Source organism: Mesocricetus auratus, unplaced genomic scaffold, assembly GCF_017639785.1.
Source record: "Mesocricetus auratus isolate SY011 unplaced genomic scaffold, BCM_Maur_2.0 Super-Scaffold_4256, whole genome shotgun sequence".
NCBI classification, from domain to species: domain Eukaryota; kingdom Metazoa; phylum Chordata; class Mammalia; order Rodentia; family Cricetidae; genus Mesocricetus; species Mesocricetus auratus.
In genome coordinates, this window is record NW_024429182.1 from 57,668,613 (window position 1) to 57,682,891 (window position 14,279).

Below are 14,279 nucleotides of genomic sequence, written 5' to 3' on the forward strand. Positions count from 1 at the left end.
AGTGAGTGCATGTGGGTCCATCCAGATAACCCATGATCACCCTCAGTGAAATATGCTCAGTTCACACAGATCTATAAAGCCTCTAATTCCAAACAAGGTAACTTTTAGAGGTGCCATGATAGGGGTATTAATGATTCTAAGAAGTGAACCTAGGAAGAAAAATCCAAATAGAACTGGTATAGAAGAACCTGGATATGATACTATCATCCCCTAGTCACATGAAGTCAGCAAACAGCAGGTGACCATCTTACAGAAGCATCTAGGAAGCAGACACCGAAGTTAATGTGAACAAGGAAAAGATCAAATTTGGAAACCTAAGAAAAATCACTAGTGCATACAGTCAGCAGAAAGCCAGGGAAATGAGCACAACAAACAAAACCCCAACATCAAGGAAATAGCCTGAAGGCACAAGGAAATTATCAGGATTCCAGCAACACTTGGACAGGGATATAAAGGCCCCAGACCTAGGAGGCTTCACACCTACACACCTCCCTCTACACCTGCTCCTCTGACCTACTCCATCCTCAACCCAACACCAGAACCATGAGCTGCTGTGGCTGTTCCGGAGGCTGTGGCTCCAGCTGTGGGGGCTGTGGCTCCAGCTGCTGCAAGCCTGTGTGCTGCTGCAAGCCTGTGTGCTGCTGCGTGCCTGCCTGTTCCTGCTCCAGCTGTGGAGGCTGCAAGGGAGGCTGTGGCTCCTGTGGAGGCTGCAAGGGAGGCTGTGGTTCCTGTGGGGGTTGCAAGGGAGGCTGTGGTTCCTGCGGAGGCTGTAGCTCCTGTGGAGGCTGCAAGGGAGGCTGTGGCTCCTGTGGGGGGTGCAAGGGAGGCTGTGGTTCCTGTGGAGGCTGCAAGGGAGGCTGTGGTTCCTGTGGAGGCTGCAAGGGAGGCTGTGGTTCCTGTGGGGGGTGCAAGGGAGGCTGTGGCTCCTGTGGAGGCTGTGGCTCCTGTGGGGGCTGTGGCTCCTGTGGAGGCTGTGGCTCCTGTGGGGGCTGTGGTTCCTGTGGGGGCTGCAAGCCCTGCTGCTGTCAGTCCAGCTGCTGCAAGCCCTGCTGCTGTCAGTCCAGCTGCTGCAAGCCCTGTTGCTGTCAGTCCAGCTGCTGCAAGCCCTGCTGCTGTCAGTCCAGCTGTTGCAAGCCCTGCTGCTGTCAGTCCAGCTGCTGCAAGCCCTGTTGCTGTCAGTCCAGCTGCTGCAAGCCCTGCTGCTGTCAGTCCAGCTGCTGCAAGCCCTGCTGCTGTCAGTCCAGCTGTTGTGCCCCTGTGTGCTGCCAATGCAAGATCTGAGATATCAGGCCATCTGGCTGTCAGCTGAGATAGGGTAGGGTAGAGTTGGCTATTCTCATTGTTCACAGAACACTCCCTCAGATAACATCCTCTCCCTCTGAGATTCTCTTCATCATGGATATGGCTTTCTGTACTCCTCAGCCACAGCTCTGTAGGAAGATAGTGGCCTTGGGACCTTCTGTCTCTTTTGGTCGCAGTCCACTCCTCCCAGGAGATGGATACTAAAGATCTGCAGCACCTTGTGAAGGACACCAGTATGTGGTTTCTCAGCAGATAAAAGCAACACACTGGCAATATCAGACCACTTCTTCCTGCCAGCACAGTCCACAGCAGCACTCCCTTCACACCATTTTTATCCCTGTCTCAGAACACAGTAATATTTTCCTTCAATAAAATAATCTCTGTTACTGCAAAATAATTCTCTTTCCAGTGCCATCCTTCCATTTCCTTCTCTGTTTGTGTACTAAGGAATGACAAGTTCCTGGTCAGTGGGCTCCTGGGAGACAGCAGAAGGTCTCTGTGGAAGTGGAAAGGGTGGTTGGTCACCAGGAGGAAGCAGTGTTTGCTCAGCCTTTGAACCAGTGAGGTGGCTCTTCCCAAACAGGTAGGGACCACCTGTACCTCAGATGATTTCCAGTGTTCTCCTGACAGGACTCCTTTGGGCACCATAGCACTGGGTTGCAGGTCATGACACTCCTTCACTTTGCAGAGGAGATACACGGGGTGGACATTATTCACCCCAACTCTAAGTCTGAGACCTACTATGGAAGGTGTGTCTGGAGTCTCTGATCACCCCAATCCTCTACTTGAACCATCTAGACCCTGGAGAACACAGTCCTCAATGATTCCTGGTGCCTCTTCTTCTGGAAGCACCCAGTCAGGAAATAGACAACTGCACCAGTAAGCTGTGCTGACCGTACTGGACAGGCGGCACAGGAGATCAAAGGCCAGGCTCAGGTTCCCTTCTGGAACGTATAGGATAAGAAACAGGAACAGGCACCAGAGGAGGAAAATGACGGCCACAACACAGACATTGTGGTAGATTCTGGCCAGTTTGTACCACCAGGGTTGGCACAGGCCATGGAGGGTCTGGATCACACTGAACACACACATTGCAGGTCAACATTTGAAATATCATAAATCCTGTGTAAAATGGGTTGCAGTCTAGGCCCTCCACGCAGTGGGCACAGACCTCAAGGCCTGCATGCAGAGAAAGTTCCTGGACCCAGCTCAGAGCATTGACCACCACAGACGTTCTCACGGGCCAACAAGTGGAAATGAGGACACATAAGGAGTTCTCCACACTCTTGGCTGCCAGGAGACACCCACTATGTAAGAGAAAGAAGAGATTGACTTCAGGATCACAGCAACATGCCACACCACCTCATGATGGTGTCTAACCATGTCCCCCAGCAAGTCCCCGATGGTGCAGGTGAGACTGAGGATGTCAGCAATGGCCAGGCAGAGGACATAGGCCAAATAAAAACAGAGGGGCCAGCAGACTACACAGTTGCCTGCTGCCCCCAAAGAGGGCCACCACCACCGTGAGGGACAAGGCCACCTGGTCAGACTGCAACCACTTCAATATCCAGTATTCTTGGAAACAATGGGGTCAGCATGTCAAAAACTATGATGGGACTGGCTGGAAAAGGTGGAATAGGATCTCACATTGCACCCTAGGACACTGGGAAGGTACATCAAGAACTGAGGGACATATAAATGGAACAGTCTCAGGAAGGAGGGGTGATGTCCTCTCTATCAAGGCAACAGGTAGCCTTGATCACGTGTAGGTTCTCAGTCGGTCAGTTCATACCTAAGCTCACAACAGAGTCTCACAACAGGGCAGTACTGTTAGGTGGCATTTCTGTCCCCACACAAACCCCACCACTGGAAATGCCCCTTCCCAGGTGTGCTAGGACCTGACTCTCCAAGCAGACACAGCTGAGACTGGGGCGGCCCTGATGGAGTGTTCACTTAAACAGAGGCCACTTAAACAGCAGGTAACCTCATCAGGACTGGGAGCTGTATTGGATCAGATGTGAGCCTCCAAACCCCCTTTCTGTCCTCTTATAATTTCCCTTTTTCTTTTCTGAAGCAAGGGTCCATGTAACCCAGGCTGGCCCTGAGCTCACTATGTAGCTGAGGATGACCCAGAACTCTTGATCCTCTTTTCTCCACCTCCCATGCTAGGATTTCAGGTGTGTACCCCATACTTGTTCTATGCAGCGACTGGTTTGAATCCTGTGCTTCATACAGGTAAGCAAGCATTCTATCAACTGGGCTTTAATCTCCCTTCATCCTTATTCGGGTAGAAATACTCATGATGTGATGGGAACAGCTCTGCCATGTTCAGCACATCTCGTATATTTTGCAGTCAACCCCTGGCCCAACTCCTAGCCTTTCTGTCACTCTAAACTCTTATCTTCACCAGCAGCCTCTCCCACTCTCCTGCTTCTGGCTCTTGGCATCCACCATTCTGCTTCCTGTCTCTGGGCTTCCCCTACTCCAGACAGGCTATGTAAGTGGAGCCACAGGTTATGACCTTCTATGCCTGGCTGCTCCCACTGGGCAACATGTGGTGGTTTTATTTTTTTTATAAGGAGGGGGGTGTTCTGTTTTGAGATTTAAGACAAAGATTGGCTATGTACCTAAGCTGGCCTTGAATTTGCAATCATCCTGCCTTGGCCTCCTGAGTGCTGGACTTACGAGTGATGCTTGGTCTGTTTTCAAGCTCATGACCTTATTCTTTGTGGGGAACCTCTCCACAGAGATCAGAGGAAAGGGTTCCCAATCTGATTCAGTTGCTAGGTTAAAAACTGACTCAGCTAGACATGGTAGTACGTGCCTTTAATCCTAGTACTCTGGAGGCACAAGCAGGAGGATCTCCGAGTTCAAGACCAGCCTGGTCTACATAGGGAATTTCTAAGACAACCAGGACTACATAAAGAGACCCTCTCTCAAAAAAAAAAAAATCTGCCTAACAGTCCCTTGGCTGAATGTAGTTCTATCGAGTATACCAGGTTGGCCTCAAGCTCACTTTGTAGGCATGTATAAATTTTAATTCCCAATCCTCCTGCCTCTACCTTCCCAAGTGCTTGAATTACAGGCACTACCATCTTCCTGAAGTTTTAAGCTCCAGGGAAATATATCTCAAGATCAATAAAAAGGAAATAGAGCTGAGGAGATGGCTCAGTTGGTAAAGTTCTTGTCACATATTCAGGTCCTGAGGACCTTAACTCAGACCCCCTAGAACCTAAGCAAAATGTTGGACATGGGGAGTCACAACTGTAATCCCAGCATTGGGGAGGCAGAGGCAGGATGCCCTGGACCTCACCAGTCAGTCTAGCTGAATCAGTGCTGTCTAGGTACAATGAGAAACGCTGTCTCAAACATAAGGCATACATACCTCTGGCCTCCACAGGGATATGCAGAGATGCACACATGCGCCCTCACACACATGCATCACATGCATGTCTGCACACACAGGAAAAGAAAATGAGTAGAAGCATAGCCCCTCCTATCTGGAATACCTTGGCAGTCCTGGTGCTGTGGCAGCCAGCGTGCTAAGGGGAACTCTACCCTCACATCAGGAGTGCTGTGGGTATTTCTGTCAGGGGATGGGTCCTGACAGTCTTTGGGTCTTCCTGTGCTAGAGTCACTCACGAATCAGGGTGCAGAGCCATCACTTCTCAGCATCTCATGACACGCCCCCATCTTACTCTTAATGTCTTTCTCAACATTCCCCCAAACAAAGAAGGCTCTGCAAGGGAAGTTGTAGCCTCTGGGCACATATCCACCTCCCACCGGGACATGCAGGCCAGTCTTGGCAAGATGGAAATTCTTCAAATGGGATCAAGTACTCAGGGAGTTCAGGTGTGCTGCCGGGTATAAAATGGTAGAGTGCTTGCCTGGCATGAACAAACCCTGGGTTCCATCTGCAGCACAGTATGAACAGGGCATGGTGGTGCATGTCTATAACCTGGCACTTGGGAGGTGGGGACTGGTGGTCAGAAACCCAAGGTCATCCTCAGCTGGGAGACAAACTAGGGCCCTCAAGAAAACCACTTTTGGATAAAGATGTGGATATTGCTCTCTCTCTCTCTCCTCTCTCTCTCTCTCTCTCTCTCTCTCTCTCTCTCTCTCTCTCTCTCTCTCTCTCTCTCTCTCTGGTTTTTCTTCAATACAGGGCTTCCCTGTGTAGCTCTGGAGCCTGTCCTGGAACTAGTTCTTGTAGACCTGGTTGAACTCGAACTCAGAGATCTGCCTGTCTCTGCCTCCCGAGTGCTGGGATTAAAGGCATGAGCCACCCCCGCCCAGATAAAGATGTGGATATTTCTATAAATCCACCTCATAGCATCCCACAGGGCTTACTGTGCCTAGGGGAATTCAATGGGGCAGATCGTTTGGTCTGCCCATTCTACTTAGTTTGCACAAGACCAGTGAAAGACACTGTTTTTATTCCAAGAATTTCAACCTAACAGTGAGTCAGGCGGCTAATTTACAGTAGTTAAGCCTCTATCAAAGTCAACAGAGAGGTGCATGCAGAAATCTGGCCATCAGGAAAGCACCAAGCAGGTCTCTCTCCCTGAGAACAGAAAAGACATGAGCCACTACTGGAGATGCCGTGCGCCACCTAGTGGAGGATATGGGAAGCGCATGCCTGCCCTGCAGACCCACCTACCAGGAGCAGCTGAAGTGGGTGAGGCTTTGTTGGCTTCAGCCACTTTATTGGCGGGAAATGTAAAGAAAATGCACTATCTTATCTGTCATAGACAATTGTGATGAAATGGCTTTGGAAATGTATCCATTATCTCTTGAGTATGTTCCTTGGGAAAAGCCTTTCTCCAGTATTTAAGATGAAGGAAGAAAGCAAGGGAATCTCTGGTTCCATCAGGTCTGCTTCCTGTGTCATTAATGAGGGTCTGCTCTGGAAGTCAAGAGAGCAATGAATCAGCTTGAGTGACTCTGACTTTTGATTTCAATCCCAGATGCTCTATTTCTATGACAGAGGGAATATAATCAAACTGTTACACCTCTGGGACTGAGTCTTCCCTTGATGGAGGAGCGGGCATCCAGGTTTGAAAAATCTTCCTGGAAAAGCAAATAGGAAACTGCAAAAACAAATAACAAAAACTACTTAAGAGATCTGGTATTCACAGCTCGTGGTCCAGCACACCGGGGAATCATAAATGTGCAATTCCGTGAGGACTGCTAAAGTGCAGATTTCATCTTTATTGGCTTTAAGAGGAAATTGATGGCGATACCAACAGCCTCTAATGAGAGGGACCACCCCCAGCTATGCACCTGCATCCCAGGGCTGACTCGGTTATGCTCCTGCGCCCTAAGATTGACTTGGTTGTGCACCTCTGGCCCTGGATTGGCTCAATTACACACTTACTACACCCCTTTATTGACTTGGATATGCACCTGCACCCCTGTTGCGGTAAAACACCATGACCAAGGTAGCTAATTAAACAAAGCATCCAATTAACTTTACTATTTCAGAAGAGATGGCTTCTCTCTCCCAGCTTTGCTGCCTGCAAGATACATTTCTCTCTTGGACTGGTTTCACTGCCTGTGTGCAGCTTTCCTTGGCAGAGATCCCGTGGCTCCAGCATACAGAAGATTTTGGATATTCAATGTAATCCAGAAGTGTATTCACAGTGTCATGTAATGATCTCTCAGGGCCCTCACACAGGCACTCCTCTGCCATACACCTAACCTCAGTGGCTCCTCAACTGCAGGGTTAGATTACAGTCCCTTTATTCCTATATCCTTCATCACTCAAAAGCCAAAGCCACATGGACAACTGTAGCGCGAATAATAAAAACCCAGAGACAAATGTTGGTATTCAAACTGAAGATCAGAAAAGCAAAGCATCGCCAGAGAGTTCTTACCTCTACCAAGGCTGAGGCCATCCTGCCCTCAGCGTGAGGGCAAACTAAATACTCTCCACTCCCGTCTCCATCCGCCTTATATTCCTCTCTAGTGTTGGGATTAAAGGCTTGCACCACCATTGCCCAGCTTCGGTGACCAATTAGTATGGCTGCTGGGATTAAAGGTGTGTGCCAACACTGCCTGGCCTCTGTGGCTGACTAGTGCGGCTAGCCTTGCACTCTGATCTTCAGGCAAGCTTTATTTGTCAGATCCTAAACAAAATATCACCACTGACAACACTGCCATGTTCCCTTTCTAGGAAAAGAAACTTTCTTTTCACAAATTGGCAGCTTTACTGGGTGGGGCTTACCCTGAGGGTAATACTTTTTATGCTGATTTAGATCAGGCCTCTCCCTTCCCTTATCTCGACCAAGCCTTGGCTCCAACACTCTCTTCTAACTACATTTGCATTTCTTTTTGCACGAGAAAGGAAAGGACTTATTTGTCTTTTATAATTCCAGGCTACAGTCCATCATTGAGCAGTCAAGGCAGGAACTCAAGCAGCTGGTCCAGAGAAGAGAGAAACAAAGGCACCCACGCTCCCTACTCACTTGCTTGCTAGTTGTCTTTGTTCTTAGGGAATGGTGTCACCCACAGTCGGCTACATCAGTTAACAATGAAGAGAATTCCCTGCAGACAAATATGCCAACATATTTGTAAGTCCTCATAAGACTGTCCAGTTGTGTTGGTGGCGCACGCCTTTAATTCCAGCACTCGGGAGGCAGAGGCAGGCAGATCTCTGTAAGTTCGAGACCAGCCTGGACTACCAAGGGAGTTCCAGGACAGCCTCCAAAGTCGCAGAGAAACCCTGTCTCGAAAAAAAAAAAAAAAAGACTGTCCAGTTGTGTGATTCTGGACTGTGTCAAGCAGACAACCAGCACACCCACCCTGGCTTGGTTCCTGTGAGAGTGTTCATGGCTGTTGGACTGGAGGGAAGGGCAACAGTATTCCAGTTTCTGGACTCCAAAGGAGATTTCTCCTCCACCACTTCTTTCATGTGACAGTCATTAGTCCCTTCTTATCTTCCCTTTGTGCCTGTCATCCACAAGTACTCTGTGGCACTGCCATCTGGCTTGGTTCCGGCTTTCATACACTTCGTGAAGTATTTCTCTTGCCTGGTAAGTCCAAAGTTTCTGGCTTCTATCAGCAGTCAACACTGTTCCTGCATTCTCTCTCTTCTCTGGCACAGACATCCTTGCCCATGTCATAAGTCCCCCATCATCTGACTCTGAATGGCCTGTCTTCCCATGGAGGAGACTGGTGGCTACAAATTATCTCCTGAGTTTCACCTACGACTGCTTTGTCTTGGTATCACAGGTCCTCGTGGTGCACACGGAGAGAGGCCAGTGTGACTCTAAGAATGGTGCCTCCAGTGTGACATCCAGCGCTTCTTGCTCTCTCTCACTGGCTTTGTGTTTCTGCCTAATGCCCCTTCTCACAGGAGTCTGCATGGTCTCTGCTTACACAGGGAGAGCACCCATCTTGCACTGCCATGTCAGCCACTTTGTTGTCAAGGCATTTGCTCATCATCACCGATAACATGTGAAATTGTAGGATGCTATGTCCCCTAAGACAGTTAACAAGGGAAGGTGTGAAGAGGTGCCCGAGTCCGCAGAGGGCCAATAGCAGTGAATACACTCGGAAAACTAGCCTTTGGAGAAGGAGGATCAGTCTGTAGGAATGCCAGTCACACATAGTAATTCACACTCACACCTCTGACTGATTGCGGGAGACACCAAGTCTTTATAGTCTCACTTTCATAATGCCATTTTTGATTTTTATTAATGGGGAGCTGGAGAGATGGCTCAGTGGTCAAGAGTGTGTAGTGCTTTTGCAGAGGACGAAAGTTCACCCCCAGAACCCACATCAGGTGGCTCACAAATGCTTGCAATCTAGCTCCAAGAGAATCTGATGCCCTCTTCTAGTCTCCAAGGTTGCTGGGTGCTGGGAACTGGGCTTAGGTTTTCTACAAGAGCAGTGCATGCTCTTAACTGCTGAGCTCCAGTGTATTAATATTCTTAACTATCTTATAAATTACATAAATTATGTAAATAGGTTATTTAATCTGGTAGTATAGCATGTACTTGATAGTCATGAAAAGTAATATAAAGTAATTATTATAATATTAATGTGATAGTACAATTCAATATTTTCTTAACATAATAGTATATTATTACAAATGCATCAATATCTTGTTGCTTACATGTTAACATATTAACATATTGGTTTATATATAATGTATCAATATGTAATATATTAGTGGTTACACTATTATTACCACAATCAATTCTTTTTTGTTGTTGTTTTTTTTGAGATAGGGTTTCTCTGTGTTGAAGCTCTGGCTGTCCTAGAACTCACAGAGATCTGCCTGCCTCTGCCTCCCAAATGCTGGGATTAAAACTGTGAACCACCACCACCAGGCCCACCATCAATTCTTATTTCCTAATCATTATGTTATTCTTGTTATAGTTATATTGTCAATTTATCATATTCTAATTAATAACCATCAGCATCTTTAAAGTTTTGAATATTACTACTGTTCATTACTGTCTAGAAGCAAGCTCTGGCAGCAAATCCTTGGGCTGCTCTGCCCTCTGCTGTCAGCTCCCAGAAATACAGGACTCCACCCAGTCTTCAGGGTCTTGAAGTTGAAGGTTCATTCTAAGACCAGTTTCCTCTTCTCTCATAAGCTTCATAAGTCAGAAACATATATTCAGTGATAAAACATCACTTGCCACAAAGTTTGGACTCACAGGGTAGAGCAGTAAGTCTGGAAGAGCCTCTGGCTTCCCTAGGTTTTCATAATCATCGCTGCCACACATAACAACAGAGTGAGCCAGGTGGGCAGGACCTGGTTAAGGGGAGCGTTTCCTAGACAGTCAGGCTCAGGGAGCTTCCTGTGTGACAAATGGGGACCTGCCCTAACAGGCTGGATGACAGCCTAGCGGGGTCCTTAGGCAAGTCTCCAGCTCTGAGCAGACAGCCCCATCTGTCCTGTTTCTTTCTGGAGTTCCTGTTCTCAGAGGGAGGCTCATACCATGTGAATGCAATTACTTGCTTCCATTAGTGAGTTAATAAATCCCTAAAGAGTTCCTGGCAATTCTACTGGTGCCTAGGCTCTTATACCACATTTGAGCTTAGAGAACATTACAGTTTCTGCAAACAGTGGAGAGGGAGGGACATCCAAGCAGCTACAGAGATACACAGAGCATCTGATCCTATGGTGACAGGACCTGGTCACAGCTTCTTATGTGGAACATGGCTTCCTCTGTTGATCTTCAGAAACTCCATAGATATTTTCAGAATGCCAAAGGGATGACTGCTCAAAAGGCTGACTGCTCTATGAGTTGCTCTAGGGCACTTTACTGGGGAGGTGAAGGAGAATGGATTTGGACTCGATCAGCCATCCTCAGCTGAAAATTCAACATCTGACTTCCGGCATGGGGTTGCATGGCCCTTGGCATATTTCAGAAGAGGCGTGAATGATGCTATAGCTCATGTCCAGATTTCCAGGGTTCTGGGAACCATTGTGAGCTGGCAGTTATCATGAACCCAGGTATTCTACCGTGAAGCTGAAATTATCAAGAAGACCTCAGGATGCCCAAGAAGAAAACTCTCACGGGTCCAAGTATCAGCTCTCCTGCCACCCTGAATGCTGTCAGTGAACTTTGGTTCCTTGAAGACACTAAACAGGAGAAGTGGAGTAAGCTGGAGAGGATGTTTCATAAACAAGGGAGAGCATTGAGGGAGGTGACACAGCAGGCCACTGTGGATGTTCACAATGGCTCAAAGATCATAGGATGCAGTAAGAGCCTTCAACACCAAGAACAGACTCCCTCCTTCCCACCTGAGGATCACCAGCTTAGTGAGGACAGAATCCCTGGGCAGAGAGCCAGTGGCTGCAAAATGTGACTCCAATCAGGGATGGGATGGACTAAAGCATGAGAAAAATTCAAATCAAGCCCAGAAGGTTGAGGCAGGAGGGTTGCTAGGAGTTCAGAGCCATCTTGAGCTATGTTGTGTGTGTTCCAGGCTAGTCATAGTTACATTGTAAGACCCCGTCTCAAAAAAATAATCAGAAAAAAAGCAGGGACTGGGGAGATGACCCAGGCAGTGAAGTGCTTGCTGCACAGGCATGAGGGCCTGAGTTGGTTCCCAGGACCCATATAAAAATCCAGGTACAGTGACGTGCATTTCTTTCTTTTTTCCTTGTTTTTGTTTTGTTTTGTTTTTCAAGACAGGGTTTCTCTGTATTGTTTTGGAACCTGTCCTGGAACTCTCTCTGTAGACCAGGCCGGTCTCGAACTCACAGAGATCCACCTGCCTCTGCCTCCCGAGTGCTGGAATTAAGGGTGTGCACCACCAACGCCCGGCAGTGACGTGCATTTCTCATCAAGCTGGAGAAACAGAAACAAGATGCTCAGAGCTTGCTGGCCAGCCAGACTGGCCTAATTTGTGAACTTCAGTGAAACATCCTGTCTCAATAAGGTGGAGGGTGACTGAGAAAGACACCTTATATCAACCTCTGGCCACCACATAAATGTGCATGTGTGATTGTCTGCATGCGTGCGTGCATGACAGAGAGACAGAGATCAAAATCACACCCACATCTGCCTAACCAGTGCTGGTAAGAAGATGGGGACAGGGACCTGGGTCCCTACTGGCAGGTATTTGAGACAGTTCTCAGTAGACAAACAGTAAAACTCCCATATGATGTTATCAACTCCACTCCTGAAATCTCCCCTGCTCATGACATGTTATAAGCCTGTTAGCACCATTCAGAACTCATGGGGGATATCCTTCTGCATATATGTTCGCTGGTTGATGAATAAATCACTGATTGACCAGTAGCCAGGCAGGACTACCAGACGAGGAAGATTCTGGGGAGAGGACACAGAGAGGGGTCGCCAGGAGATATCACATAGCCACTGAAAGAGTAACATGCTGGAGCTCTCTCCATTAAGATAAGGTCATGTAGAAATACATAGACTAATAGTTATGGGTTAATAATTAAGAGAGAGCTAGCCAGTAAGAAGCCTGAGCCATTGGCCAAACAGTTTTATAATTAAAATAAGACTCTGTGTATTTAATTGAAGGGTTAAAGGACTAGGCAGGCCAGAACCTCCATCTACATACAACAGTCAAGAAGTAGAAACAGCCTTAGTGTCTACCAAACACAAATCAATAAGGAAAATATTGTCTACACACAGCAAAATGAGTTTTCACCTTGAAAACATATGTGACACAGAATGAGCCTGGAAGACACCATGCTGAATGGAGTAGCCAGTATCTCCAAAGGTTTAGTGATTGGAACATGGCAGTTTTAGACATCCAGAAAAGAATGCCAAACGGGAGTAAGTTACAAAGAAGAGAGAATAACTTCACATCCTGAAGGCTGGGAAACTTCACATGGAGCGGTAGCTTTGGAGGCTGTCCTGGAACTCGCTCTGTAGACCAGGCTGGCCTCGAACTCACAGAGATCTGCCTGCCTCTGCCTCCCGAGTGCTAGGATTAAGGCGTGCTCCACCAACGCCCGGCAATGCAGAAACTCTTAACTGGTCAAAGTGTTGAGATTAAATGACTGTTAAGTGATCAGCCCTTAAAGGGATCTTTATCTCAAACCTCCTCCTCCTCCCAAGGCTCAGGGAACATCACAGAACAGGGGACAGAAGTAACCTCAGAGCAGGAGGACAGGGAGAGGCTGTGGAACTGTCTTTTGGATATGACAGGGATGATATATCCATGAACTCACAGCGGTTGTGGTTGCCTGCACAAGACCTACACAATAATGAATCTGAGAGCATTCTAACATTGCAGTAGTTTCCAGCACCTGAGTTAGGAGACACAGCCAATTGTCAACAGAAAGGACGTCTGCCCTATGGAGCCAAGATGAGCAAAGACACAGATTCTGATTGGTAGTGGCCTCAGAGGAGTGGGCACTGAGTGGACAGTGAGGAAATAGCCAGAGACTGATGGTCAGACAGGCTTGGCAGGGAAAGGGATCCCACTGCAGGTATGAGAATGGGGTGAGTTTACACTCACAGGAGAATTGTGGAAAGTCCACTCCCTGAGGCTGATACAGCCATGAAGAAACTGAGGCAGAACAGGTCTGGGAATGTCTATGTAATTTGTGTATGGCATGATTACAGAGAGCAACCAAGTGTCACCTGTAGGAACAGGGTGGTGACTCATTTACTTTCTTCTTTATTGTTTATAATAAAACACCACAGGTGACTTGAAAATTTAAATATAAAAGAAATGTCATCAGGGAACAGTCAACAATGAAAGTATGTACTTGTGACCAAGATGGTATTCTTATAAGTCACATCATCAACAGAGACAGCTGAAACTGGCCTCTTAGGGACATCCCCTAACTAGATGGAGCTCAGGCTCTAATAAGGTCAGGACAAACAGACAAACAAAAAAACCAAAGACCAGCTACATAAAAAACAAAGGCAAGGATGTACAGCTGAACCAGCAGGAAGTCACTGCATGAGGAAAACATGAGGATCTGGAGGACCCACAAAAAGTCACAAGGAAGTGACTGCATGCAGACTTGCACCTGACCTGGGCAGGGATATAAAGGCCCCAGACCCAGGGGACTCCACACTGCACACTTCCCTCTACATCTCTCCTCTGACCTACTCCATCCTCAACCCAACACCAGAACCATGAGCTGCTGTGGCTGTTCCGGAGGCTGTGGCTCCAGCTGTGGGGGCTGTGGCTCCAGCTGCTGCAAGCCTGTGTGCTGCTGCAAGCCTGTGTGCTGCTGTGTGCCTGCCTGTTCCTGCTCCAGCTGTGGAGGCTGCAAGGGAGGCTGTGGTTCCTGTGGAGGCTGCAAGGGAGGCTGTGGCTCCTGTGGGGGCTGTGGCTCCTGTGGGGGCTGCAAGGGAGGCTGTGGCTCCTGTGGGGGCTGCAAGGGAGGCTGTGGCTCCTGTGGGGGCTGCAAGGGAGGCTGTGGAGGCTGTGGAGGCTGCAAGGGAGGCTGTGGCTCCTGTGGGGGCTGCAAGTCCAGCTGTTGTCAGTCCAGCTGCTGCAAGCCCTGCTGCTGTCAGTCCAGC

General features: G+C 48.1%; 1 protein-coding gene across 1 annotated transcript; it reads left to right on the forward strand.

Annotated features, from left to right (window-relative positions):
- Positions 1 to 543: 543 nt before the first annotated feature.
- LOC121133937 (keratin-associated protein 5-2-like) lies at positions 544 to 2,195 on the forward strand. Its single transcript, XM_040731189.1, has 3 exons — positions 544 to 1,024; positions 1,479 to 1,535; positions 2,152 to 2,195. Exons 1-3 carry the CDS (start codon positions 544 to 546, stop codon positions 2,193 to 2,195), a joined length of 582 nt encoding a protein of 193 aa, XP_040587123.1.
- Positions 2,196 to 14,279: the final 12,084 nt, after the last annotated feature.

Bases quoted from the DNA above. Each gene is read 5' to 3' on its own strand.
- LOC121133937 (XM_040731189.1), top strand. From the start codon at position 544: ATGAGCTGCTGTGGCTGTTCCGGAGGCTGTGGCTCCAGCTGTGGGGGC. The intron at 1,025-1,478 runs GTCAGTCCAGCT...TTTTGGTCGCAG, and splicing joins GGGCTGCAAGCCCTGCTGCT to TCCACTCCTCCCAGGAGATG. The intron at 1,536-2,151 runs GTATGTGGTTTC...TTCTTCTGGAAG, and splicing joins GCACCTTGTGAAGGACACCA to CACCCAGTCAGGAAATAGAC.